This window comes from Eutrigla gurnardus (assembly GCF_963514095.1).
Source record: "Eutrigla gurnardus genome assembly, chromosome: 10".
NCBI classification, from domain to species: Eukaryota; Metazoa; Chordata; class Actinopteri; order Perciformes; family Triglidae; genus Eutrigla; species Eutrigla gurnardus.
Window position 1 is genome coordinate 4,716,496 of NC_139924.1, and position 26,173 is coordinate 4,742,668.

General features: G+C 44.5%; 1 protein-coding gene across 5 annotated transcripts in view; it reads right to left on the minus strand.

The window, feature by feature from the left end:
* Positions 1-1,213: 1,213 nt before the first annotated feature.
* Positions 1,214-26,173, minus strand: part of cux1b (cut-like homeobox 1b) — a 58,467-nt gene continuing 33,507 nt past the window's right edge. The window contains exons 9-23 of one of the 5 annotated variants that reach the window (XM_084019714.1): positions 21,643-21,691; positions 19,694-19,798; positions 19,029-19,217; positions 18,707-18,765; positions 18,361-18,403; positions 18,116-18,212; positions 15,996-16,796; positions 15,215-15,298; positions 14,602-14,703; positions 13,953-14,485; positions 13,690-13,831; positions 12,736-13,023; positions 12,419-12,607; positions 10,779-11,043; positions 7,059-10,439 (exon numbers count right to left, since the gene is read on the minus strand). In XM_084019714.1, coding sequence (XP_083875840.1) covers positions 9,935-10,439; positions 10,779-11,043; positions 12,419-12,607; positions 12,736-13,023; positions 13,690-13,831; positions 13,953-14,485; positions 14,602-14,703; positions 15,215-15,298; positions 15,996-16,796; positions 18,116-18,212; positions 18,361-18,403; positions 18,707-18,765; positions 19,029-19,217; positions 19,694-19,798; positions 21,643-21,691 — 3,451 coding nt within the window. In that variant the 3' untranslated portion in view covers positions 7,059-9,934. Of the gene's footprint in view, positions 1,976-2,075; positions 2,141-2,240; positions 2,322-2,408; positions 2,466-2,856; positions 2,941-3,108; positions 3,226-3,354; positions 3,468-4,096; positions 4,301-7,058; positions 10,440-10,778; positions 11,044-12,418; positions 12,608-12,735; positions 13,024-13,689; positions 13,832-13,952; positions 14,486-14,601; positions 14,704-15,214; positions 15,299-15,995; positions 16,797-18,115; positions 18,213-18,360; positions 18,404-18,706; positions 18,766-19,028; positions 19,218-19,693; positions 19,799-21,642; positions 21,692-26,173 lie in introns of those variants that run through there. The other 4 variants (XM_084019716.1, XM_084019715.1, XM_084019712.1 and 1 more) reach the window with 4 other exon arrangements.

Sequence of the window (26,173 nt, forward strand, 5' to 3'; positions counted from 1 at the left end):
AGCAGAAAGCTTCTCAAGGTGGAGGAGGAGGAAGTGTGTGGCCTGCTCGTCTCGTTAGTCTTTAATGGCTCTGAGCTGAGCTGCCTCTCATGAAAAATGCAGTCCAATTCAGTCATACTCCAACGCAGGCAGCCATCAGTGGGACTGCTGAGGCTCCAATCACCAATCAGCACGTGTATGCCCTCTGTGTGTGTGTGTGTGTGTTTCAGAGCAGACATCAGTCAGTAGTTTCCATGTTTCTTCCTCTTGGTTCAGCTGTTAAACAGGGTTTTCCTCACTGAGTGCTACCAGCCCACATTTGTCTTATAAAACTAGAGTAATATCACTATTTGTTTAAACGGAGAAGCCGGTTAAAGTCTATACTTTTCTCTTGCAAAGACCAAAACTAACTAAGCATTGAGACGTGGAAGTACGGAACACCTGAAAAATGGGTTATGGTTTAATTATTTAAAAAGTTGCAGTTTCCATCCGTGTGTGTCCAAAAATATCAGAGAGACAGAGAGCGAGCGAGCGAGACAGAGAGAGACACAGAGAGAGAGACAGAGAGCGAGCGAGCGAGAGAGACACAGAGAGAGAGAGAGAGAGAGAGAGACAGACAGAGAGAGAGAGAACCTAAACACACACAACCTCCAGCCACGTCTGTCAGCAGCGAGGAGGCATAAAAAGAAGCACCTTCGTTTTCAGAAAGCGTTCCTTAAACAGGACTTAATGGAGTTAATTGGCACCATGTTCAGCTTCATATTGATACACATTAGGTGCTCTAGAGAATATATATATATATATATATATATATATATATATATATATATATGAGATAAACTATGTACTATGATGAAGGAATGTGCAGTACAACAGAGTGGTTCACTTCCTTACACTTCCCACAAGTTTGAGGACCTCTGGCACAATACAAATACTAGTTTCTTAAGTAAATGTTAAGTGATGCCAGTCTGATTAAATGCTATTTGAAGAGTTTTAAGCATATTTGATGATTACAGAGATGATACATGTTAGAAGAATATCATGAGCCTAATCCCTAAACGGCAAATAAAGTGAAACAACTTTGCTGCAAAGTGCAAAAACTATTCTCATGAATAGATTCTGTATAAAGAGAACAAACTGTACGCTAACCTGAAGGTATCCATACATTGAAATCTTTACTATTACACACATCTCTGACATGACACGATTCTGAATGAAAATGATGCGACAAAAATCTCTGCATAGTCTTTATTTGGAATATATCTGCATTATGAGTCAGAAAGGAAAGAAGTAAGCAGGTAAACATGCACAGTGATGTCATCCGTCTTGGAGAAGAATATTAGGATGATGGACTCAGTAACTCATCTCTTAATCTCAGCACATAACATCAACAAGGTGATCTCTGTCAGGAAAAACCCAGAGGACTGACTAGTAAACGAATAACTAGGAAACTGGATATATTGTTCAACCACCAAACCTCCTCCTCTAAGAATCCACCTTCACACGCTCCAAACCATTATAACATTAACCTAATTACTCACAGTCATTTCCCACAACCATACATCAATTTTGTCTTAGTTGATTAAATTATCGAATTATTATTAATTCCAGCTAAACCCAGAAAAAAAAACACATAACCCGATTGCTGTGGTCCCTTTGGTACAGGAAGATAAACATCTCAACATCATTAAATCTGTATTATATTAGAGTATAAGAAGGAGCCGTACATTAGCGTTTCACTAGACTTCTATATTAATCGCAACTGGTTAAAGATCAAGAATCAGGAAATTAAAATGAGGAGAACCTGTTTATGAATCAATCAACTGATTTACAGTCGTACACCGCCCCCTAGTGGAGACCCTAGCTACTGCAGAAACAAAAGGAAAGCTCCGTCTACACCGGGAGTAATAAGGTAAACCTTTGCATGCTGCTCAATATCGAATCATCTTAAAGGTTTTGGTCGTTCTCATGGAAACGGTGGAGGTGGTCAGAGTACCTGGGAGTAAGATAGAAATTAAGAAAATTAATAACTTGCATCAGCTGCTTGGGAATATGATAAAACTGGCATTCTGAAAAAAAGAGATGAACAAACTGACTTCTTAGCACAGAACGCGGAGCAGTCTCTGCCGATGCTCTCACTCCAGGCCGTCTTGTACAGCACCTGAACAAAAAGAAACTCTGTTAGAAACAGCTTAGGAGAACGACCCATTGATGATGCGTCTGAAGACTCCGACTGCTTCAGGGTTAGAAAGGAGACCCACCAGGAAGACCAAGCAGTGCAGGAACAGGGTGTAGAAGAAAGCCACGGTCCTGGCCATCTTGTTGGAAAGAATCACACGACCCTGAGAGACACAGAACCGGAGGATTAGTCAAGAGGTTCAACCAAAATGATCTAAAAAGGTGTGTGTATGTGTGTGTGTGAGGCTTACCAGGCTCAGAGTTGCTTTGTCCCAGGGGCTGAGGCTCAGGTATCGGCGCTGACGCTCCTGCAAACAGAGGAGGCCTCAACAACAACAACACACTGTCTTTGGGAAGTAAAGTGGGGTACCTTCCCTCTAAATTATGTTATTCATTTCATTTTCCTGCTGCTTTATCCACCTCTTACTCAGCTGCAAAAACCAACAGGCTCGCTGCTTGTATGCCATCATCAATTGTGTGACAGCGAGAGAAACAAGTAACAAAACGGACCAAGAGATAGCAGATAGTTTCAGAGAGGAAATTCAATTTCATGAGATCCTCCCAACGTTGTGTAACATCCTGCTTCTCTCAGGAACACGTCACCGCACCAAAGACAGACATTCTAGGAATGCCGTATCAGCTCCACTTTAGGAGAAGAGTTGTGTGTGTGTGTGTGTGTTTAAGGTGTGTGTCTTGTACCCTCTTGCTGAAGGAAGCAAACGGATCCAGTCTCTCCTCGTACTGGGAGGAGTAGCGCATCACGGTGTCGTCACTTCCTCCAGCCTACAGCGCAGAGAAACACACAGATCTCAATGTTCCTGCTAAATGGTTTAATATAAGAAACATCACACATGTGCATTCATTAACACACACACACGCACGCACGCACGCACGCACGCACGCACGCACGCACGCACGCATGCACACGCACACACGCACACACGCACGCACTCTGCCAGGGTAGCTCTGCAGGAATTTGATCTTCTCGTAGAGTTTGATGTTGTCTGCTCTCAGGCTGTCCAGTTCATTCTGCAGCGCCTGCATGGTCTGCTGCATGGAGCGATTCTCCTGCAGGGGGCAGAGACAACAGACATGAGAAATGAGTTCTCTTAGAAACAGACAGCGTGTATTTGTGTGTGTGTGTGTGTGTGTGTGTGTGTGTGTGTGTGTGTGAGAGAGACAGAGATCATGACTCACAGCTTCCAGCTCCTGATTGCGGGAGCGAAACCTCTCCCTTTGGCTGGAGATGATGGAGAGCAGAGAGTCCATCTGGCCCTGAGGAAGCTCAGGATGGCCGCCCACGCCTGAACCTGCAGAGGACACACAGAGAAACAAACAAACAAATAAATGGCACCGTTCACTTCCTCTATTAACACACACATATGCTGTATGTTTCTATATGGTTGTGGCCATTTTAACTGATTTTGTAGTTTAATTTGTCTTATTTGCAGACATTCAGTATCAGTCCAGCTGTAGAGAACACCTGGGACTCCTGGAGTGTCACATGAAAGAAACACTTTCATGGCTCTAATCAGGAGGGTGTGCAGTATTCAGACAGACAGGCCTCCCACAGAGCTCCAGCTCATATCAATTAGAGAAGTTGTGACGTCTGCAGGGGAGGACTGACACCACGTTACAGGGCGTCGCCTCTGTTAGAAGACGTTCAATGAGGATGTTTCACACAAGCCTCAAAGCTGGTTCATTCATTCAAACGTGTTAGTCTCAGAGTGAGAGGGAAGACAGAATGATTTTGTAAGAAGGGAAAAAAACGAAACAAAAGGAAGACAACTAAAACGAGTAAGACGTTCACTGCCTTCATGGCTATAGTACATCGTTTGCTTTGTCTATGAGCCTTTTAAGGTTTAAATTAATAGATTACATCCACAGTGCTGTATAACTCCTGTCCCTTAACCCACTGTAAAATGCACACTGGACATACCAGCAAACATGGCCGAGGCCTCTTTGATGGGCTCCGGGATGTTCTCCATGTTGCTGACCTCGGAGCCGTCTGCGTCGGGGCGCGGCAGGGAGGACATGGCCTGGACGGTGCTCAGGTCTTGCTCCAGCTTCAGGATGAGGTCCTTCTGCTCGGCGCTGGTCCGCACTGCAGACGCAAACTCCACCTGCAGCTCTGCATAACGGCCTGTTGAGGGCAGAGGGGAGAAGGCGGATCGTGTGTTGATTATTATTCATTCAGATGTCTTTAGATTGTATTAATAGTTCCCAAAATAACTCACCTGTGGAGGCTGTAAATGGCAGAAGCAGTCCAATATCCACAATTTGACTGACAGACTACACACCTTCCCTGGCTTTCTAACCTCTTTCTCTGAGAATACTTATTCACCATCCATGTGTTCAACAAAGCACATTTCCAAGAAGATATTGCAAACATGTTTGGCAACAGGAAAAAAAACCCCAACAAAAAACTAACACAGCACACTTTTAGTATTTGTATAAAAGAGATTTACTTCAATTATCACACCTAGGGTGCATGTGAATAATAATGATGAATCAAATGTCAATCATAACAAATACATTGTGAACGTTTCATACAGTGATATTGCTTTTCAATGTTGTAGAAGGGACTGTTTTACAGTGCTGAGAACAAACAACATGATACGTTTAGTAAATAGAAAGATAAAGAAACAATGATACATGAGGAAAAACGAAAGGGAGGGAGACCCCGAAAGGAGAAAAAAGCATCTCAGGAGTGACAGAAGTGCTGGGGAAACAACTTTCAAAAAAACATCTTAACCATCCCTTTACAGTCATGCAGCCTTTTGTACTACAACACACATGTACGCGCACACACACTCACAACGTAGGCAGTGGGAGAAGTTAGGAGAATTATTACTTCCACATTGTTGATGACAAGGTTGGACAAATCATCTAAAAACAACTCTGAACTCGCTAAAGCCTCAACAAGCATCTTAAAGCTTTCCAAAAGGAGGGGGTGTAGATCTCCCCAGGTCATTTGGTTGTCAGACTATACTGTGGTTTAAGCTATGGGTGAACTGAAGCGACGACACAAGGTTAGCAACATTCAGAAAACTGTCAGCAACCTTTCAACGGAGGTGGAGAACTACTTCACTATTTGGCTTTTTGCTTCCTCTTTTAAGTCTTGTGAGCATTCACTGAAATGTTTAAATCGCTCCAGAGTCCATCTCTGGGTGTTCAAAAAAAAGTGTACAGTCAAGCATGAAATAACTGAAGAGATACGAGAAAATGGTTTAAGACTTAAAAATTAGCTGGAGCCAATGTGAGAGGTGAGCGTAACAACAACAACAAAAATAAAAGCACGCAAGTAAAGTGGAGGGGGGTTTAAAGGATGAGTGTATTGTGCTGTATTATGTGTGTATGTATTACTGAGTGTGCTATGCATACAGCTTACAGCACCACTGATTCGGAAAGTGTTTCCTTACAAAACCCACTTCATAAGATATATTCTAAAAGTATTACAAAAAACATCTGAGGTTTTTCTTTCTTTCTTTTTTTTCCTGAATATGGTGACCAGTGCTGCTGTTCAGGCTTCCATTACAACTAATATGTCAAATGAATAACCACTACTTCAACAGATCATACAGTAAAGCTTTACGACTTCAGAAAACATGATATGATATACAGCATCTGTTACACCTTTACAATGTTATTCAACAGTGTATAGAATCATCTGATTTAAATTTGTAGAAAAATATCTGTGGATCATGGAAAAGTCCTGAATCGTCCCTTCTCTCCTCCTGCCTTCAAACAAAAGCATACTGTGACAATAGTGAATCAATAGCTACTTGATCGACTGTATTTACACGTCTCTTTTCCAAATAACCATTTGAATTGGCACACGTCATTATCAATACCTGTAGTGCCATTATTAATGTCACAGCAAACCTGACACAAACAGAAAAATACAAAATGCCCTATGAATAAATTCAGTGTTATTACAGTGTACGCTGTTTCTGCATGCTTCCTCCTTCATTCAATGCTCTGGCCTTTCGCTGCTAGTCAAGGTTATGTACAGCGTCAAATAATGCATTGTGGGAAAAACAACTGTCTGAAATAAGACCCGGACCGATACATGTCTGCGGGTCAGTCATTAGGATACACAAGCTCATTCTCTCCTTTTACTCTTCCACTGCACTCCAGGAATTATATACACCCTTCTCCAGAGAGCTGAGAAAAGTCCACTTTAAAAGTACCAATAACAAGTGTATGAGAAATTAATTTGGGCCAAGATGTGGGATATATATTATGAACAAGTCAGGTGAAATCGTCTACATCTAATGACATCACTAGTTTGGTGCCCTGCTTGGCAGTTAAAGGCACAAATCTGATGATCTCACGTGGTTTAGGTGAGTTGATGGATCTGGCTATAAAATGGCAAATGGGTTAAGTGCTTATATTCTTTACAGTAGCTACTCATCACCATGAAACACACTGCGGTTGTCCCGTCCAAGCAGTCCAGCAGAAGGCGGTAGGTATTCTGCAGAAGACAGATGTTTCACATCAGCCGTCCACAGGAAGCGCCAATGTTTGTGGAGTTTTTACAATTATTAGATACACCAGAAAATCCAATTTCAACTAAGCATCTTAATGCAGTGCAATGAGGTTGTCAGTATGTTTTGACCGGCTGCAATAATATCTGGATGTACATTCAAGGACAGGGGAGGCTTACGGATGGACTGAGGAGACTTTGGATGGAAACCAAAACAGGTGTTTGCTCATTCTATCTACAACTGTACAGGACAACGGCCCTCTCTGTCACATAGGTATGGGTGGTTTGAAATAAGGGGCTACTGTATAAGAATACAGTTCATCGTATAGAAAACATGGGTACAGCCATCTTGTGGTTTGACTTTAGTGTTAGGATGCGGTGAAGAGTCTGTGCTTGGTTCACAACCACTTTTAAAAAATGCATACATTTCCCAGGACCCTGGGATCGTACTCCGTTGTAGTGTTTACAGACCCTGTCCCAAGTAAGTCTTCAAAAAGGATCCTAATAAGTGCTTTGTTACAGACTGCAATATAAATTCTGCATAATCATAGGCTGGCTCTCTGTTCAAATCTGATGCAGCACCCCTGCTAGCTGGTACACTTCTCTAATCTCAATTTGGCAGATATGACCTCTTTCAAGTTAACTTGTGTTTTCAAGTTTAGGTAATTTCATTTTGACCTATTTGACAAAGTGTAAATTATGTTAATGGGATTATCGAGTGGGCAACCTCTATCTAAAGGAAGCTGAATGCCCTGCCGAGCGTTAGTGTTGGGCTTGCCCAAGAAACAGCCAAAAAAAAAACATTATCGGAGGATAGAAAACAGGAAAAGAGATATGCTATCATATATTCACTGATCTTGATATGTCCTTTGATTCTCTAGCTAGCAATTTAAGAGCATAACTGTTGTGGTAAAAGCTTAATGCTTACGGGAGCATGAACTGTAGCAAACACATTTTTTTTTCAAAGCTATTGAAATGACACTAAACTTTAGGATTCATGAATATACAAACAAATGAGAACTAGTACACATCTTTGTAAATATTAACCAATACTGCCGGCAGTCTATACGTCTAATAAAAATGTTACTTGCCCTCAGGAACAGTATAATCCCTTAAAAAATAGACAACTCAAATGATAAGACATTAAATGAAAAATACAGCACCTATAAATAAGCAGAATAAAAACCAAACTATAAATGCAAAATAGCAATAAAACCAAGCTACAGTAAATCATAGTATTACACTACTTTGTGAGAAGATTAATGTAATGGTAACGCATCAAACAGCTTAAAGAAGGGTGTCAGTTGTGCACTAGTAGTGTGTGCAAGTAGATAAGAAATATGACCCCACGCATTGGAAACACTGAACACTCCTCATTCCCACACACTTGTGCACACGCATGTATTTACAGGCATGTGTGTACATGCACCCACGCAAACGCACACACACACACACACACACACACAAGAAGGGGAGGCAGTAGGCTGACAGGCACTGAGGGCTTGTGTGGGACAGGGAGGAGGTGATATGCCTTATAATTTGTAGTGTATACAGTAGAATTCAATGCAAAACATCCCTGGATACAGGATGGACTGGAGGAGAGTGGGAACTACTCATACCAGGGTGGGGGTGAATTCACTTTGATGGCAATCAACAGAACGTACGGATTAATCAGGTACTCTACATTGTGATTTACTCACTAAACCCTTTTTTTTCAGACAAGAATTTCATTATTGATAATCTACTTCTTAAATGTAATTCTGAGTGAATTGACCTCGACCCTGACTGACATGCAGGCAAATACAAATGCACACAAGACGCACACACACACACACACACACACCCACACACACTCTCTTCCTGATTTGGCCTATAAAAAGATGTGTGTTTGTGAACAGAGAAAATTTGTCAGTGGTGCAGACACACACACACCCACACACACACACACACACACACACACCCAGCAGGTCCAGTGCTGAGTGAAAGCTGTGACGTGCACAACCGAAAACAACAAGAGACACGTATTGTATCACCATGTCAGACAGCTACAGTACTACGTGAATTCATTGTATCGTATTTCAACAACGCAACATTATTCCATTCTAATTCAGGTTTTTTTTTTAGTTTTTTTTTTTAAACAGTATCATTTTATTCTCTTGTTTTCTGTTCTTATTTTGTACTAATTAAAAATGCTTCCTAAAATTCCCTATTTTGTACTCTTTAGAGTCAATAGACTGTGCAATCTCTTATTGGCAACCAAATTGCAATATAAAAAAAAGAGATCATCCTTCATCCTTAAAAGAAGGGTTTAAGGAGGCAAAAGGAGGGTTCCTTCCATCCTTCCTCTTCAGATGAGTGCGTGTGTTTGTGAGGAATTAGAGATCCTTCTGGCCATCACATGGCTGTCAGCAGGATAGGATATGGGACACAACAGGTCAAAGTTCGTCTCTCTTACATCAGTAACCATGGCAGCTCAGCCGGCAGGCCTTCCACTACCCTCTTAAGAGTGTAGGAGTGAGATAAAAAAGAAAACATGCTGCCATTGAGAAGAGAACAGACACACAGACACACCACACCATTTCCGGGTGTGTTTACACACACAAACAGGTGCACACTGACACAACCCCTAACATACACACACACATACATACACACGCAGTGAGTGAAAAAGGCAAAGGGTTTGTAACAGTCACTCTACAGTGTGAAAAATGAGGCGTCTCACTGAGTGAGGGGAGGTTTGTGGACACTTGGGAGGTGAGAAGAAGAGCGGAAAAAATCTCCTTTAAGAAAGTGAGAGTTCTTGTAAGAGAGTTCCTGTCTCTATCTATCATCTATCAGTGTCTATCACTGTGACAACTGCTGTGTCAGGCCTTGCCTGTGTTACTGAGTCCAGGTTTCAACCCCAGCTGTGGGTCAGACCCCAGCTCAGGACTAACCAGTCTGGTGCACCAGTGGCTGGTGATAGGGGGAGGTACAGCAGGGCCGGAGGCCAGCAGGACGGCTAAGTGCTTTTCTCAGTACAAAAACAAAACTCAGTTTTAAAAAAACGGAGAGACACATACGTTCTCTTATTTTGTTCTTCTAGGTATTCAGTAAATCTTCTTTTTAAGGGTTTTGCCAACCACTCTTTGTTTCTTTCCTCTTTTGGGAAAGCTTCTATGTAATAAAAATGGCTGCTGAGCTTGACTTTGGCTGTGTCCACTCTCCAACTGGAACAGAGCAGGAGGGGTCCAAGGTTAGAGGTCGTGAGGTTATGAGACAAGAGGGATGAAGGATGGTCAGAAGGAGCTAGAACTCCCACTCCGAGGGATCCTCTTTGCTGGCAGCCTTCTCCAGCCTGTGGATGATGTTATTGAGATTGGCTGCTTTCTTCTTGCGCAGATTGTTGTCCCTGGGGTTTCTGGCCGGGCCAGAGGCTGGGATGTTAGTACTAGAGGCAGAGCCACTGGAGGATGCCTCTGTGAGGCTGAAGAGCCCCAGTCCTCCCTGTCCACAGCTGGAGCCTGGCCCGCCTAAGCCTGAGGTGGCGCAGTCAAACTGGTCAGGGGAGTTATTAGAGCCCCCTGCCTCAGACTCAACCTCCATGTCGTCTTTGCATGCTCCCCTGTGATCCTCCAGGCCAAGGCCCAGTCCTTGGCGTGTTTCCACTGTGCCTTCAGATTCTGTCCCATCACAGCTGTCCCCCTCTCCTGATTTGGACCCGCGGAGGGAAGGGGAGCCCCCCTCGCTGCCAGGCCCCATCCCTCCAGCTGCCTGGATCTCCTCTATGAAGAGCTCTCGCCGGATACGTGACCTGATAGAGACACGGGACTTGATGAGTATTCAACATCTTGAAATTAATTCGCCAGGTAACACATATTCAATTGTATATCTCATAATGAATGTAGGAGGGCACTGGTCTAAGACAACAGCAGGAACTAAAGCCCTTCCTTAGACAATAACCCTTTATAAAACAATACAGCATGATCTTTGGTACACATACACACATAGCCAAATGTGTACGTGTGTATACAAGAAACAGAGATCATTTTTTATATGGAAATATAATTAGATTTACTTAAATTATCTCAGATGCCATTTTAAGAACAGAGCACTCGAGGGCATCAAGAGCGCCTCTTTTCTAGATGCTGACCTGTAATTATGGAACCAGTTGATGACAGTACTGGTCTTCAGGTTGAGCTGGGAGGCCAGCTCCTCAATGGTTTTGGGGGAGGGATAGGGCTTCTGCTGGTAGGCCCTTTTCAGGGCCTCCTTCTCCTCTGGGCCCAACACCACCCTGGGCTTTTTCAGGTGCTGGTGTCCCGGGCTCTGGGAGCCCTGGATGTAATCTTGGCCCACTAGACCCACGTCCACAGAATGGTTATCACTCAAGGAGCTCAGTCGTCTCTTCATGTAAGCTGACACAAAAACGAGAAGGGGAAATTATTAACTCAAAAAACACATGTGTGATGAATAAATACAGGAAATATTAATAATAACATACATACATCATGCTAGATTCAACAATTTCAGATTTTTTTTGTTTGATTATGTGATTTTAGTTAACAGAGACTATTACAGAGCAGCTGTTTGAGATTTAGTTAGTCATTAGTTAATTAGAAGAATACTCGATCAGTGGTTGTTCTGCAAATTCATGCCACCAGGATATGTTTTATGTTACCTATAGCACCAGACACTGTTCTAAAAAATAATCCGGCCATCGCCTTCAATGGCCACTAGGTGGGGTTCTCGTCTTTCTCAGGAACTCCAACAATGAAAGCATCTCTTCCATTTTAAAGCAAACAAGCAGCACCATTCACTTGGGGCACAGGCAGCTGAAAATGAACAGCTCATGGCAGCTTTGCATGAGGTTGACATTTTCTCAACTCCAATACACGCTGCCAGATATATTAATGTTGCAGGGAAAAAACCCTGAGAGCAAGGTTAGACCACTCCGAAAGTTGTGTGATGCCTCGCAGGCTTGGACCGCAAGGGTGAGAGGTCAAATATGGTTACTCTAGACTAGTAGCCACGTCCGTGTCTTTCCTCTGGGCTCTGCTGTCGGCCAGGACTATTCCCTGTTGCTATTTGGATGCATTACTTTGGGGTCAATAATCTGAAACAAAGTTGAATGGAGAGTAACCCCATCCGTTCAAACTCCAAACACACTGGCGTAAGGTCAGTTTTGTTTTTTGCCCTTGTGCATAGTCTGTGGTATCAGGAGGGTAAACTGATTCCAGATGCTTGTGCCTGATGGCAGGTTCAAAAAAGCATATCCCATCTCTCATAGAGCTTCAAGTGAGCAGTCGAGGGTCACTGTGAGGCAGCGAGGAGGGTGGGGCCTCTCGGCTTTGCTGATTCTTAAACGCATCGGGCAAACAGAAGGGAACAAAGAATGATGTACTGATAGAGTGACCTATGGGCGGACAAATGATAAAAATACAAGCTTATAGACACTGGTGATTATTGTGATGATGATGATGATGATGAAGAGGAGTGCTGATGACTGTGAGTAAGCAGGCCCCCGGCAGTCCCCTAGCTGTCACAACTAATACAGTATGTGATGTCTGCAGTCCTGATTGGTACTGACATCACACCAAGATGACTGTGATCTGCACAACATGTTCTGCTGTCCTGCACAAAGGATGTTGTGTGTGCAGATGTGCATGTGTAATTCAAAGGCTGCAGCTTGTGTCTTTTGTGGATGTATTTCAGGAAGTCAGGGTCTTTTGTTCGATACTTGGGAGTGCATGCTGCGTTGGAATGTGCATTTATTTCTCGTCACAGACACACCTTTCTTTTCCAGGCGTTTCATGTCCATGAGTTTCTCCACACTGTGTGGGTCCTGGAGCCAGAGCTGCATGCGGACGAAGGGCTCTCTGCCCTTCAGGCTTAGCTTGTGCCAGGGTTTGGGCCTGGCCAGCAGGTCTGAGACAGAACCCTGAGTCAGACCCAGGATAGTCTCACCAAACAGACGCTGGCCTGGTTAGTCGAAAGAGAGGGGAAATTAAATGGTCATTTCAGAGAACTGACTCAAACGCTGAATAAATCATCATTAAGGAGGGAAGGACCAACTAAACCCCACAGACTGCACCTCTTGTGTTTCTTACCAAGGTTATTATCAGTCAGCACCTCCTTCACCTTCTTGGTGATGGCGTACGTATCAAGCTCAGGAGACATTGCAACCATTTCCTGGATGCTGAGACCCGAATGACCTGGAACAGGCAGAGGGGTGCCGGGCTGAGACTCCCCACCTGAGGGATCCTCAGACGCAGGTTTGAGACTGGAGGACTGTGAAGCGAGTGGATCCCCTGCAACACCGTTGACAGACTCCTCAGCTGAGCTGAGGGGTGACTCTGGGGCAGGGCTGCAGCTTGCTGATGTCTTGGGAGTACCCTCTGCTCGTGGAGAATAGACAGGGGGAGAAAAGCACACAGGTTAGAAGACGAAACCATGTAAGAAAACACAGTTTCATCTCCTCTCCCTGCTGGGTCTGGGAGGGACTTCAGTCATTCCAAATCAACTAATTTAATTCCTGTTAAACAAACAGCAAAGGTGCTTAAGTTTTCAGTTTGAAGGTTTTTTGGCTTCCTCCTCCTATTCCTTCATCTCCCTGTCTCTGTCTGTGTAGTGCTGCTGTGCAGCTCAGCAGGCTGGAAGAGAGCAGTCATGAGGAGCTGTCAGTGTACATTAGCTGCTGTTTACACCCCGAGAGAGAAAGAGAGACACGCACATGCACGCACACACACACACAGAGCTGCCATCTGGCGCTGCAACACTAACTTGTCTATGACATGACAAACCAGCAGCTTGCTGGCTGACACTGCCACAGCACTGAGGATGGGGGGATGGTGGGAGATGAAGGGAGGGAGGGTGGAGGGGTGGGGGGGGAGGGAGGGTGGATTGTGTGAGTGACAGACTGACAGTAACAACTAGCCACTCGCTCTAATCAGGCTTTCAGAGTAATGCTCTAGCCCAAAGAGGCTGGTTGTGTGAATCCATATACTCTATCTGCTGGTGTGTGTTAGTGTTAGTGTGTGTGTGTGTGTGTGAGATTTGTTTACCTTGGTTCTGCGTTTGTTGAATGTGTGTGTTTTGCCCCATGTCTCCATTGAGCCACGGCTGCATGCGGAGGTATGGCTCTCTGCTCCTCTGGTTCAACTTGTTCCACGGTTTGTGTCGAGACAGACTGTCACTCAATATTCCCTGAAACACACAGACGGAGAATGGCTCAGACATGCAACCACTGTAGAATAAAATCAGTGTAATAAATACACAGATGGCAGAAAAAAAGCACACACACAAGTTTTCTTTTTGCCTCGCTCACCTCTTTGGAGTCCTCCTGGTTGTGGTTCTCCTCTCCTGTCTGACTGGATATGGCCCTGCGAGGGTCTGTATGCATGTTGCTCCACCACTGCTCTCTCCAGTAACCCACCCCTCCAGAACTTCCAGAGCGGGCTGACCCCTCAGAGCTCCGACCCAGCCTGTGAATTCCGTCAACGGACATGTCAATCCCTGAAGAAGCCCTGCCCTCTCTCTTCACACTGGTGCTGAAGTCCAGGATGGGAGATGGGGATGAGGGGGAGGACAAGAGGGAGCTGGAAGGCTTCTTAAGAGAGAGTGCCAGGGGGTTGTAAGGGGGAAGGGGAGCGGTTAGCGAGGAGCTCAGGAAGTCCCTCTGAGATAGTGATGCTGAGGAAGACGAAGACGAGGCTTTGAGGATGGGCTCCAGTGCAATCTGTTGGGCCTCCATCTCTCTGCGAGCTTGCTCTAGGATGGAGCGGATAGCCTCATCTGATCCGCCGCCCCCTCCACCCCTTTCTTTCAGTCCTGCATACGAGGGTTGAGCATGAGACAAGTCTGTTGAGGGAGGGGGAAAAAAAGTCATCATGAGACACACAGAAAAACACTCATAGCCACGATGTATCACCTACGATGCTTTGAGTCCTCCGGGGAAGAGGAAAACTACGACTCACCAGCTTTCTGCACCTGCAGCTCTCTTTTGGCCTGCTCCAGAATGGACTTGATGGCCTCATCTGAACCAGCCTCTGGGGTGCGGACGCGGGCAGTAATGTTACCTGGTAGGACAGGAAGAGGGAATGGGAGGAGATGAGAAATCTCGTCAGATTAAGAAGCCGAGATAACCAACTACAGAGCAGGGGAAGGGCACAATAACGGAGCTCACACGACATCAAATAATTACAGCAGAACACAGCACTAAGAACAACATTCCCACCACTGAGCTACAAGCCAACTACACTGGAGGGATTGTCATCATTTCTCTGGTCCCTTTGGAGCTCACACATGCACACGTGCTTCAGGGTTCATACAGTAAATGCTCCCCACAGAATAACAACTACCAATAAAATCCAGAAATACACATGCTGGCTTCTCCTTTGACGCAAGTCACTGGAACTGTGCGGTTACCTTCAAGGCACATGTATCTCTATGCCTGCCCGCAAGTTAATCAACGTCAATTCACACGCATTCGCGCGCACACAGACACACGCCATAGACACAGTTCACCCCAACACAAACATGCCACACAGACAGAACGTGCTCAAATCTGTGTGTGTGAAGGGGACAGACCTGTGTGTGAAGCTGTATTGGAGAGGGCTCTCCGCTTCGGCACATCCTGAAACATTCGGCTAAGCTGGGGCTGGCCTGAGCCCTCTGTTAAAAACAATATACCACACACTATGTTACAGCACTTGTGTGTTGTTTTTCCTTCTGCTGCTAGACTATACGGCACCCTATATAGCCCTGCAAATACATGAAATGTGTGGATACTTCCATCCAGTGCACTTTATCCTACCATAAAGGCATTGATCTGCACCATCTGTGGCCCCAGTAGGAATCAAACCTCTACCTCTAACGTGATTATTAAAAAACGACTAGCAGGGAAGGATAAATGATTTAATAGGAAGTATCAAACAGGGGCATACCAACTGCAACTGATTTTTAAACACACTAGGACTAAGGTGGTTATATTTGTGTGTACCACTGAGACTATCTTCAATCAGAAATGTCCTGATGCGTTAACAAAAGCAGGCCCAGGCGAATCGAATCTACCCGTAGTAAACAGTACCCCTGCCTTCCTCCTAGTTCTCAGCGATCCATACTATTGATGTGTGAAAGGTTTCTGTATTGACCACGATAGCTCGGAGAGGCTCTTGGGATCAGTGCGTGACCAGGAACTCACTCAAAACACACAGGTGTGGCACAGGAAGGGAGTTAGGAAAGGGAAAGAAAAAGAAAATGCTGGTCCCTATTGACAAGCTAATCAATGGCTCTGTGCTGGGCTGTACACATGCAAGACACACACTCACACGCACGCACAGACAGACACAATAAAGATACACCGACTCACCTCTCTGCCGTCCCTGGATGCTGCGCAGCGCGAGGATGTTCTGCTCATCGGCGAGGAACTGCCTCATCTTGTGGAAGGGCTCCTTCCCCCGAATGGTTAGCTTGTTCCACGGCTTTGGTCTGGCCAGGATCTCACTGACCGAACCCTGGGAAAGTCCCAGCACATAGTGGCCAAACACACGCTGGCCAATGTTGTGCTTTATCAGCTGCTCTTTCACCTGTCGGGCAATCTCTGCCGTGTCCATGTCTTCCCCGTCCAAAATACTTCCTGTGGTGGCGTCCGAGTGGCTGGGTGATGGGGATGGGGCACTGCCAGCCGTGCTGCTCCCATTAACAGGAGCCATGTCTGGGCTGGCTGGAGGCGGCTGGGGGCTGCTGGCTGCCAGAGGGATGGCAGCTGACCCAGAGCCAGGGGTGGAGGTAGGGATGGAGCTGAGGGTTGGAGTGAAAGGGGTGAACAGCAGAGCCCCGCTGGGGATTCCAGACGACTCTTGCAAGGCTTTGGAGTAGAAGGTCTGAAGCAGCTGCCGCTGGATAAGGGAGTTCAAAGCCATCTTACCACCCACCAGAGGGAAGACAGGGGAGTAGAAGTCCTGTCCAATGCCCGTAGGACTGAAAGGGTGCGTTTCTCCGCTGGTGGTGGTGGTGGCAGTGTTGAGGGGGTCCGTATGAGTGTGAGACAGGGGACGCTGGGAGGAGGAAGGTAGAGAGGGAGGGGGAGGAGGGGGCGAGGAAGAGGGGTCGCTGGGCATGGTCTCCTCCTTCAGTTTGGACTCTTCTGTCCTTTTTCGCCCGGCTGACCCTACAAGAAAGGTCAAACACACCATGCATTATGGGGGAGTCAACAAAAAAGGGGTTCCAAAAAAAAAGAGAGAAAAAAAACAAAAGTTATCTTTATCAAGTCTCTTTCAAATTAGTGAACTTTGAACTTCCTTTTTTGCCAACCCCCCCAGACAAAGTGCCCATGCATTTGTGATTTCAACCTTTCTTGTAAGCCACAGCCTGGAAGAAAAAAAGGACAAAAAAACAAAAAACAAAAAAACAATTGACAGTGTGCCACTTAGGCAGATTAGCTTGACCCAGGGCTCAGTCCCTGTCTCTCTTGTAGGCAAAGTGGAAGTAACTGACGGGGTAAAATGATCCTTAGATAGCCAATAGAACATGCGAGTCCTCTTCCATGCTACTGCGGCGTGTTCCTAAACACTGAATTATTCCATTGTCGATGCAGTAACATAGTCCTTTAGTTCATAAAACATACATCCAGGGGAAAAATGGAGCAATAAAACTGAATTGAAAAACATTTTTTATGGCTGAACATAAAACAGATGCACGTCACCAAAAAGAGAGACTGTACAGCTCTGCTAACTCGGACTCTTATATCACTTCGTTCCTGAATAGTCAGACTGATTACATTTATACATTCACCAAAAAACAGATATAAACTATACTTCCTCAGTCTTGTAACTGCTATTATCCATCTTGATGGAAGCGCTGGGAGAAATATTATTCTAATGCATAACCATTGAGGCCGTAACATGATTGAGTAAGACAGTAAGCTCCCCTTACTGTGAATGTTAATCAATTCAAAGCTATTCAACTATTCAAGCCTAAAGCCATGACATTTCAAACCCATAAACACTGTTGCAGAGGGCAAGAGTCTTGATGTAGGAGCGAGAGTATAATGTTCTCATTTTTGTGTGCTGCATCTTTGTTACTTTTCATGTTGACCTCCTGCTGCAGGATTCAAAGACACGCATTTTCTTCCTCTCAGTGATGTGCCAGACTCAAACAACATTTATGTGCCATCATGAAGGTTTTTCATTTCTTTTGATCCAATATTGCAAATCGTTCCCAAAAACATGTATAAATGGTTAAGTATTCTCAGAGAAAAATAATCTATAGGCTTACATACAGTTTGAATGTGCTAACCTGATGCAATCTCTTCATAGGCGTACAGCCTAACAGCAGCTGAACCCTTATCTAAGCTCCGGTGAATACTGGACGCCACTTCATTCAGCATTCTTTACTTTTTGCTGGTCTGAGTGAAGGTTTTGCAAAGACAGCCCGGCCGGTGTTGATGAACCCAGCCTTTGATATAACCTTACATTTAGGAAGACTTACCGCTTAGCTCAGAGTTGGCAATGCGCAGAGCGGCGCTCTCAGATTGAAGACTACGGTTCCTCTCCAACAACAGTACCTCCAGAGGTTTGGATGAGTCCTGGTGGACGGGATAGGTGGCACGGATAATTAAAATGAGACTTTTCAAAATAACCTACCTGCAGCCTCTCCCTTCAAATATAGGAACTATAACTTAATTACTATTACTGCAACATTATGTGAAGATGTATTGTGTCTGCCTCTTTTACCTGCACAGAGTCAGATGTTCCAAACTCCATGGACTTGAGGATACTGAGGAGTGAGAGAGAAAGAAAGAAATCCATATGAACCCCCTACAAAGACACTGAAATGTCCCATGTAGCATGCTAGCAAGGGCAAATATAGAGGGGCATTGAGCGTAAGAGACAATATATAAAGCAGCAGACATACAAGCTTCACCTTCATAAGGTCACTCAATTGAGTTACACATCTAAAATGAAGACACGCTCTTGTTTAACATCGTTAAAGACATCAAACGCATGCAATAAATAGATCCGTGCTGGACACACACACATACAACACACACACATACACCACTCTGTGCGTGTTCCTCACCTCAACTCCTTCTTCACCTCATCATAGTCTGCTTGCTTTTGCAGTTTCTCCTCCAGTTCCTGTGTATAAAGAGATTCAATGAAATGAAAATTAATCAAATCATAAAAGCACTACTTGGATCTTTCCATGTCATGTTCTCGTTTAAGTGACTTAACTCTAGAAAACAGAATGGAGAGAGCAAATGTGTGAATACATTTACAGGTGTGATCAGAATACACAGCAAAGCAGTGGATAGACAAGAATACAGAAATAGTCTTGTGAGAAATTAACAGCTGAAATAGTTGAAGATAACGACTCCAATAAAAACATGTTCTGTTGCTACCTTGAGTATGGCAGTCTTGCTGCTGAGCTGCTGCTCCAGCTGTGTGATCTGGGAGCTGGTGGTCTCTCGGAGTTTGGTCAGGCTGGCCTGCAGTCTCTGGACGTCCTCCACCAGCTGGGCGGTCTCCCTTTCTTTGGCTCTGAGCTCCGCCTCCAGACTTGAGTGGGATGTCACCTCCGTTGGCAGTTCCTGAAGGCCAAATAGGACGTCAGTTTAATCTAACAAGCAAACTAGAACCTATACAAGAATTCATAAAACCACCGATGCTTTCAGATACTACAGTGATCAGACAGAATCAGATCAATGTACTGATTATCGTTTGAAAGGCCTTCGACTCTGCATCAATGAACAGAAGTGATTATTCAACCTATCACAACCACCCAACACTGGGGGATCAATGAAGCAGATCCTCTGGTGTGGCAGTCAGTCTCACCTCTGTTGAATGGGTTCAATAAATCACTTCATCGATACACCAATCACGTCATCAAGCCAATGTATCATTGGTGACTCCGATGTTGACTTTTAAGATCAGTGACTACAGTGATCCATAAATTGAAGCTTTAATCAGCTGATCGCCTCTAGCATGAAAAGCCGAGCTGATCTTTAGCCAATCAATACCTCTCGTCAGCCATGCAGTTAATCAGCAAAGCAGTGAAATATGTTACCGCGTTGGGGTCGGCCTTGGCCGGGCTGCCGAGCTGTTGGGATTGGTTATTCAAGGACAGCTGCTCTCGGAGCGACTCCGTCTCTCTCTGAGCTGTTTCCGCTCGCTGGAAGGAAGAGGAGGCAAAGTTACAGATAAAATCAACAAGTGGAGATTCAAAAATTGTCAAACATGATCAATCTAACGGCCACTTCAGTGCTTCTGTGGAAGCTACTTGGCATAAACACGTTCCCTCAACTCATCTAAATGTTCTGCTACACGCAGGGAACAGTTGAACACCTACTTAATATATGTAGCTGGAGAGAGCAGACCGACAAGAGACCAGTAAGACCAAGAAAAGGACCAGAGAAAATGTTTTCCTGTTGTGCCATCATACCCTTTAATCCACATGCAATCTGTCTTGTGGCAGCAAATGAATGGTCTTTGGAGGGCGATGTTGTTGGTGATGAATAATTATCAACAGATTTTAATGCAAAGTATACAGCTGAATTTACTACATTGCACACGTGTTGCGCATTCCAAAAAGGCAATCAGATTGAAGGAATAAAGTTTTCATCATCTTCTACCAGCAGACTTTGTCCTTATCGCACACCTTTCACCATATACCATACACTACAGGGTGGAGGAGGGCAGGGAGAATACAAAGTAAGTGTGGGATGATGTGTGTGGGCATTTTTCTCCTTAATTGAAATTAAAATTAGTCCTGAGAATTGAAATGATACCCGCTGCCTTGTATTTATGGCCAGACTGCCATGCTCCAGTTGGGAATCATCTGCAACATTGGCCAACTTGCCATCATTAGGAGTTATAGGGAGCCGATTCCACAGTGTTCCTAATTGCAACCATATTGAGAGCTGTTATTGACTGGGTGGGAGTTGGACTGCTAGTCGCAACAGAAAAAATCCTGTTTTCCATTTTCTCTTTATAAAAGCGTATAAAAAGTCTGTGACTGAGCTGGAGGCCATGCTGTCATCCTCTGTAAACCTCAAATCAGAAGTGTGAATAGTGTGTGTGTGGCATTATAGTTGGAGTGCTAACCTTTAGGCTAATATTAACATTACATGCCTATGCTACCCCTTTAGCCACAAATCATACTCGTGGGCTAATAATGAAAGTTAACAACAATGACATTAACAGATACCACAGAATATTTACAACACAAGGGCAGAGGACGCGCTAGGGGGCTTAATTCAGCTGAATGGGTTTAGTAGGTGTGTAATAAACAGAAAACAAGCAGCAGCCCTCACATTGATAAGCAAGTCATTACTTGCTAATGTAAGACACATTTAATAGATTCTGGACACAACAATGTTTAGATTTTAATAAGATACAGTTGCTGATGTTCTGTTTTTGGTATTCCCAACAAATCCCATAAAACATTTTTTTTTAATCAACAGTGTTATTCCATCCCTAAATACTTTCACATTTTTCCTGCCACAAGCACAATTGTTCCTTAAGATATAAATCTGAAAGGGGGGTTTACAGCAGTGAACGGCCCTTTTATTGGGGACTCATTTCAGCCGTGGAATAATACACATTTGGTGCTCTGGTGAATACGTACGGCATCAGAATGGTGTGCATGGGATCAACTCAAAATAAACTACAGTGCCCATGTTCAACATAATGAAGGACCATGTCACCCAGAGCAACGTTGTGGCTTATTGATGTCACTCTTGTCACTGGTTTTTTTTTACAGTTTCGGGGCGACGATGGAGCTCTTTGGCACAGAACAATAAGCTTTATTAGGCTTTGTAACGACAGATGATATTTTTCATGACATTTGTTGAGGAAGAAAAAAAAATAAATGTACTTATATCAGAATTACAGAGTTTCCTTCTACTGTATGCCACATTGTTATTTTAAAAGTTTCAGTTCAAGAACACAGTTGATTTCTATGTATATTCATAAAAAAACATTTGCTGAAAGGACAATTTGAACAACGTGGGTTACCTGATTGGCTCTTTCCAGGTCTGTCATCACCATCTCAATCTCATCGGCCCTGAGAAAGACATTCACAGTGACTAGAGGATGTGACAGGGCTTCTAACAGACTCACGGAAATACAGCACACAAATAAAACAAAGAATGGATAAATGGATAGATGAATCCCAGGAAGACAAGGACACGCTGCTCACATCACATGCGTGTGGGAGAGAGAACACATTTAGACAACGCCGGTGCCGTGTCCATTAAGCTACCGTCGTCTAAATTTCACCTTAATCCATTGATTGTGAACTCCATAACCCAAACAGCTTGTATGTGTGCATGCATACATGTATTTATTAAGTGTGTGCGTATGTGTGCGTGTCTGTGTGTGGGTGTGCACATGTAAGCCCCTAAACCCAGGCCACACTAAAACAGAGGGATTACATTAATAGATCTCTAAGTCCTAATACAGCAGACTAATCTGCTATGAAGCTGTGTGATTGTGTCTGACTAATGGTCTGGATGGAGGCCATGGTTCACCTCTCACTTGCTGGAGGTCAGACAGCAGGAATACATCCCCATAATACCCCATCTTTTTGAACTTTGGTAAAATAGTTTTAATAGCCCTCTTTCTTGAGAAATGTGAATACCTGTCACGTTTCTGAAAACATTGGAGAGGAAACGTCGAGGATGAGGACAAAAACAACGCCGGACGTGACATAATGAATTTTATAAGAATGTTGTCATACACCATGCCTAAATAATACTTTGAATATGATTACCCTCTCTGTTAATCAGTAGTGAGTGTTTGTTTGTGGATGGGCCTAAAGATACATTTAAAATATATTTAATATCGCATGAGAAAAATAAATTAAGATCTTCTGCTTGGTAGGTGTTCGATGCAGCGTTGAGACACAGTGTGTATGCGTGTTTTTTAAGACATTAGTTGCTGATAAGAATACATGGGCGGCGTTGAGTGCAAATATGTGAGCGCATATGTGCACTGCTGTGTCCATTAAGACCTTTTGATTTCACTGCAATCTTTTGATAGTGAACCCAATAACCCACGCAGCTTTTGTATTTGTGTGTCACAGTATGAGAAACAGTGTTATGTCCCATAGGCTTGAGTACTACTGATTTGAATGTGTTTAACAAAACAGACACAGTTGATATTAGGTCAACATTGTGCCACAGGCAATGCAGCAAAAAGAATCACATGTGGGTGGGAGAGCTTTTCACTCGCAGCTTTTATTCTTTCCCTAACAGTTAAAAGGATCTAGTATGCATTTAAGCAACATAATAGTACACTACCTCACCAGCTTTTATCCTGTCTTAAGCTATAGTGTGCAGGAACCACGTGTGCACTCATTCGCTCTCCCGCACACACAAATGTAAGGTCAGAGAGCCAACAAGCCAGAAAAGCTTGTAATGGAGAGCGTTTATGGGTAGTAATGCAACCCAAATACACCACCGCTCCTGCTCCAAATGTGATCATTTAATCAAAGTACAGATGCACAAAGTCTTCTTAAATAACCTTTGGATTTGGCTGTATTTGGGAATTATAAAGGCAAAGCTAGAGGCTGAGGGCCAAAGCAGATCACAGGGAAGGGATTTTCTGCATATCCTGATACAGTCAGTCAGTCGCTGGGCAGGGCAGGAAGTGTTCATGGCCAGCCGATGCACCCAGTGGAATTAATTCATCAAACACTGAACAGTAAAGGGAGGGTCCTTCGTAATGGTAAATCCTGATTTTAGGCCACCAAACCTACCTAAAAAGCTCTATAGAGCAGCCACAGGGAGGAGCTATAGAGTAGATGCACAACTGCACTTGAGATTGCACACACAAACAACACACACACTCTTTTGTACCATGAAAGCCAATGGGTGCACAAGTGACATCAGTGAGTACTGTAGGACTTCTGAAAGAAGCCTCTGAGCCCCTACTGTACTTCCTCCATCCCAGACAGGCCTTTTCATCTCTTATCATCTTCTCTCTCTTGCTCCTCACTCAACCGCTCCGTTTCTTCTCCTCCCTCTGCCTCGATCCTTCTCCCCTCAACCCGTTCCCTTCCCATTGCTCTCCACTTTTTCCTCCTTTCATCTTTTTTTCCCCTTCCACCTCCCTTCTCCCATCGTTCGCCCTCTCTTCCTCGGCCCCTGTCCTCGGGTGCCAGCAGGATATTCCCCTGATTTAGATTTTCATTTCCCTCCTCTATCACACTCTTATCCCCTCTTCCTCACTGTAGCCTCCAGCCCCTGACTTGCTTTTTGCCCTCTAGCTTTCATCACTCCATTTCTTCTCTTTCCCTGGCTTTCTCCACATTGCGTTTTTCTCAGCGTGTTACCTTGGGGATTTCAAGGAGGCTTAAAAAGAAGCTAGCTGTGAGAGTGTGTCTGTGTCTGTGTGTATGTTGTGCGCCATTTTGTGTGAGTGTGTGCTTGAGATGGACACAGGCACCAGTCAATAGGCTTTCCTTTCCTAATTATCAGCAATTAAATTGTTTTCCCAAAATGGTATCAAGCCTTTATACACAGATAAAGCCACACACAAACATACAGAGGAGCATGCACACACACACACACACACACACACACACACACACACACACACACACACACACACACACACACACACACACACACACACACACACACACACACACACACACACACACACACACACACACACACACACACACACACACACACACACACACACACACACACACACAGCATCCTGTGGGGTTGGGGATCAATATATCATTAATCTTTAACAGGGACTAAACGGGTAAAATGCGGCCAGCCAGACCCTCACAGCGCTGACACAGACAGGGGGCTACACTACATCTGCAGGCCCGCCTCCCACTGAAGCTCACACACTCTGGGCACTGCAACATCGACCAAATTCTCAGGGAGTGTGTGTACGTCCGTGTGTCTGTGTGTGTTGTGTATTTTAAAAGGCAGATTACCCGAATGCAGCAAGAGGATGGGGGATTTGTCACGCAATGTCCTCCTTAGCGGAAACTTTAGAGCAAGTGTGTGTGTGTGTGTGTGTGTGTGTGTGTGTGTGTGTGTGTGTCTCTGCGCATGTGTGTCTGCGTGGAAAAAGTACAAGATATGTATGGCGTTTGTGTTTTGGGGCCAAAATATATGCAATCAAAGGGTTAAAAGTTGTGTTCAGCCAAACACTGGCGATTTGCTCAGCCAAGCAGTAAACGGGGGAAGGACTCCAAGGACTGGGAGGGTGCAGGGTTAGAGAGGGTTTGTGTGTGCTTTAAAGCGTTGCATTAAAATTTCAGATCACAGCACGCCACATAGTCAAGGACCCTGACTGCCTCAGGCTCACGAGTGAGTGTGTGTGTGTGTGTGTGTGTGTGAGTGTGTGTGAGTGAGTGTGAGTGTGTGGATGTGGGCCGGCATGTGTTTATTAGCTTCTGTAAGCAAATGGGGACTATTATATGTGTCTTTTCAAGATGTGTTTTCTTCTGACATAAAAGGAACAGACAAGGAGAGAAAAAGGAAGAAGGAAGCGAAAATGTAAGAGCCCTGCAATATAGTCATGGGGGGGGGGGGGGGGGACATAAAGGGGAGGGGGGGGGCTTCTGATAGACAATGAAACCTATTGATTAGTGTCATTATACCACACGCAATATCTTCCTGTCGCCTTTTCTCTTATACTCTCAAACGCACAATGCAGGACATAAAAAACCAACGGGAGGGAGGCAGAAAAGGGGGAAACGTAAGGAAGGGAGACGAGGGATCGATCTGTTTTTAACAGCCAATCAATTTAACAACTCTGTTAATGGAGAGACACAGCGAGTTTGGGGCTTGGTAAGTGGGGTGGGGGAAAACTTTAAAAGCCAAGTTGATACTCTGCCGTACATCGTGTGCAGCTCTCACACAGGATGCCCTTGACCATTTTTATGAACATGGAAACTTGGATTTAAATAAAGAGTTAATGGTTTTTTGCAGTACACAAATTACCATGAAAAAAAAAACATGAAAGGGTTGGTTTTTCTCCTCAGAATTTTAAGGTTTCTGAATGCTGGTCTGGGTTCTGGTTCTCGCTACTAACCCCGAGGGAACGCAGAGTGTGAATGTCATAAAGTGCCACTTCACAGTGAGGAGTGCTGACATGGAAAAGCTTCTGTTCTCATCCTCGCCACTGCTTTAAGATCGATAATGATAGATGCCCACAGCTCAAGTAATTGAAGCCACCTTATCTTACAGGTCCTGTTAGAAGCCTGCGTGGCTTTTAGTCGGAGATCTTAAAGTGACCCTCGTCACCCTGATGAATCAGAGAGTGCTTTAGCCTCTGCCACACACACAAAATAATCTCTAGTTTGGTGTTTTCTATGGCTGCAAAATGCATTAGCATCTCTGTCAGTATTTACAGTGCATGGGTAATGCTGGGATTTGGAGGCTGCTGGGAGACAATCCAGCTGTTTGGGAGAGAAGGGGGAGTTTCCAAGCAAGGAGATTCACTAAACAGGATGATTATGTCAGGAGCAGACTATGAAGGAGCCAGAGTGGAGAAGTCACCCACAAACACACAC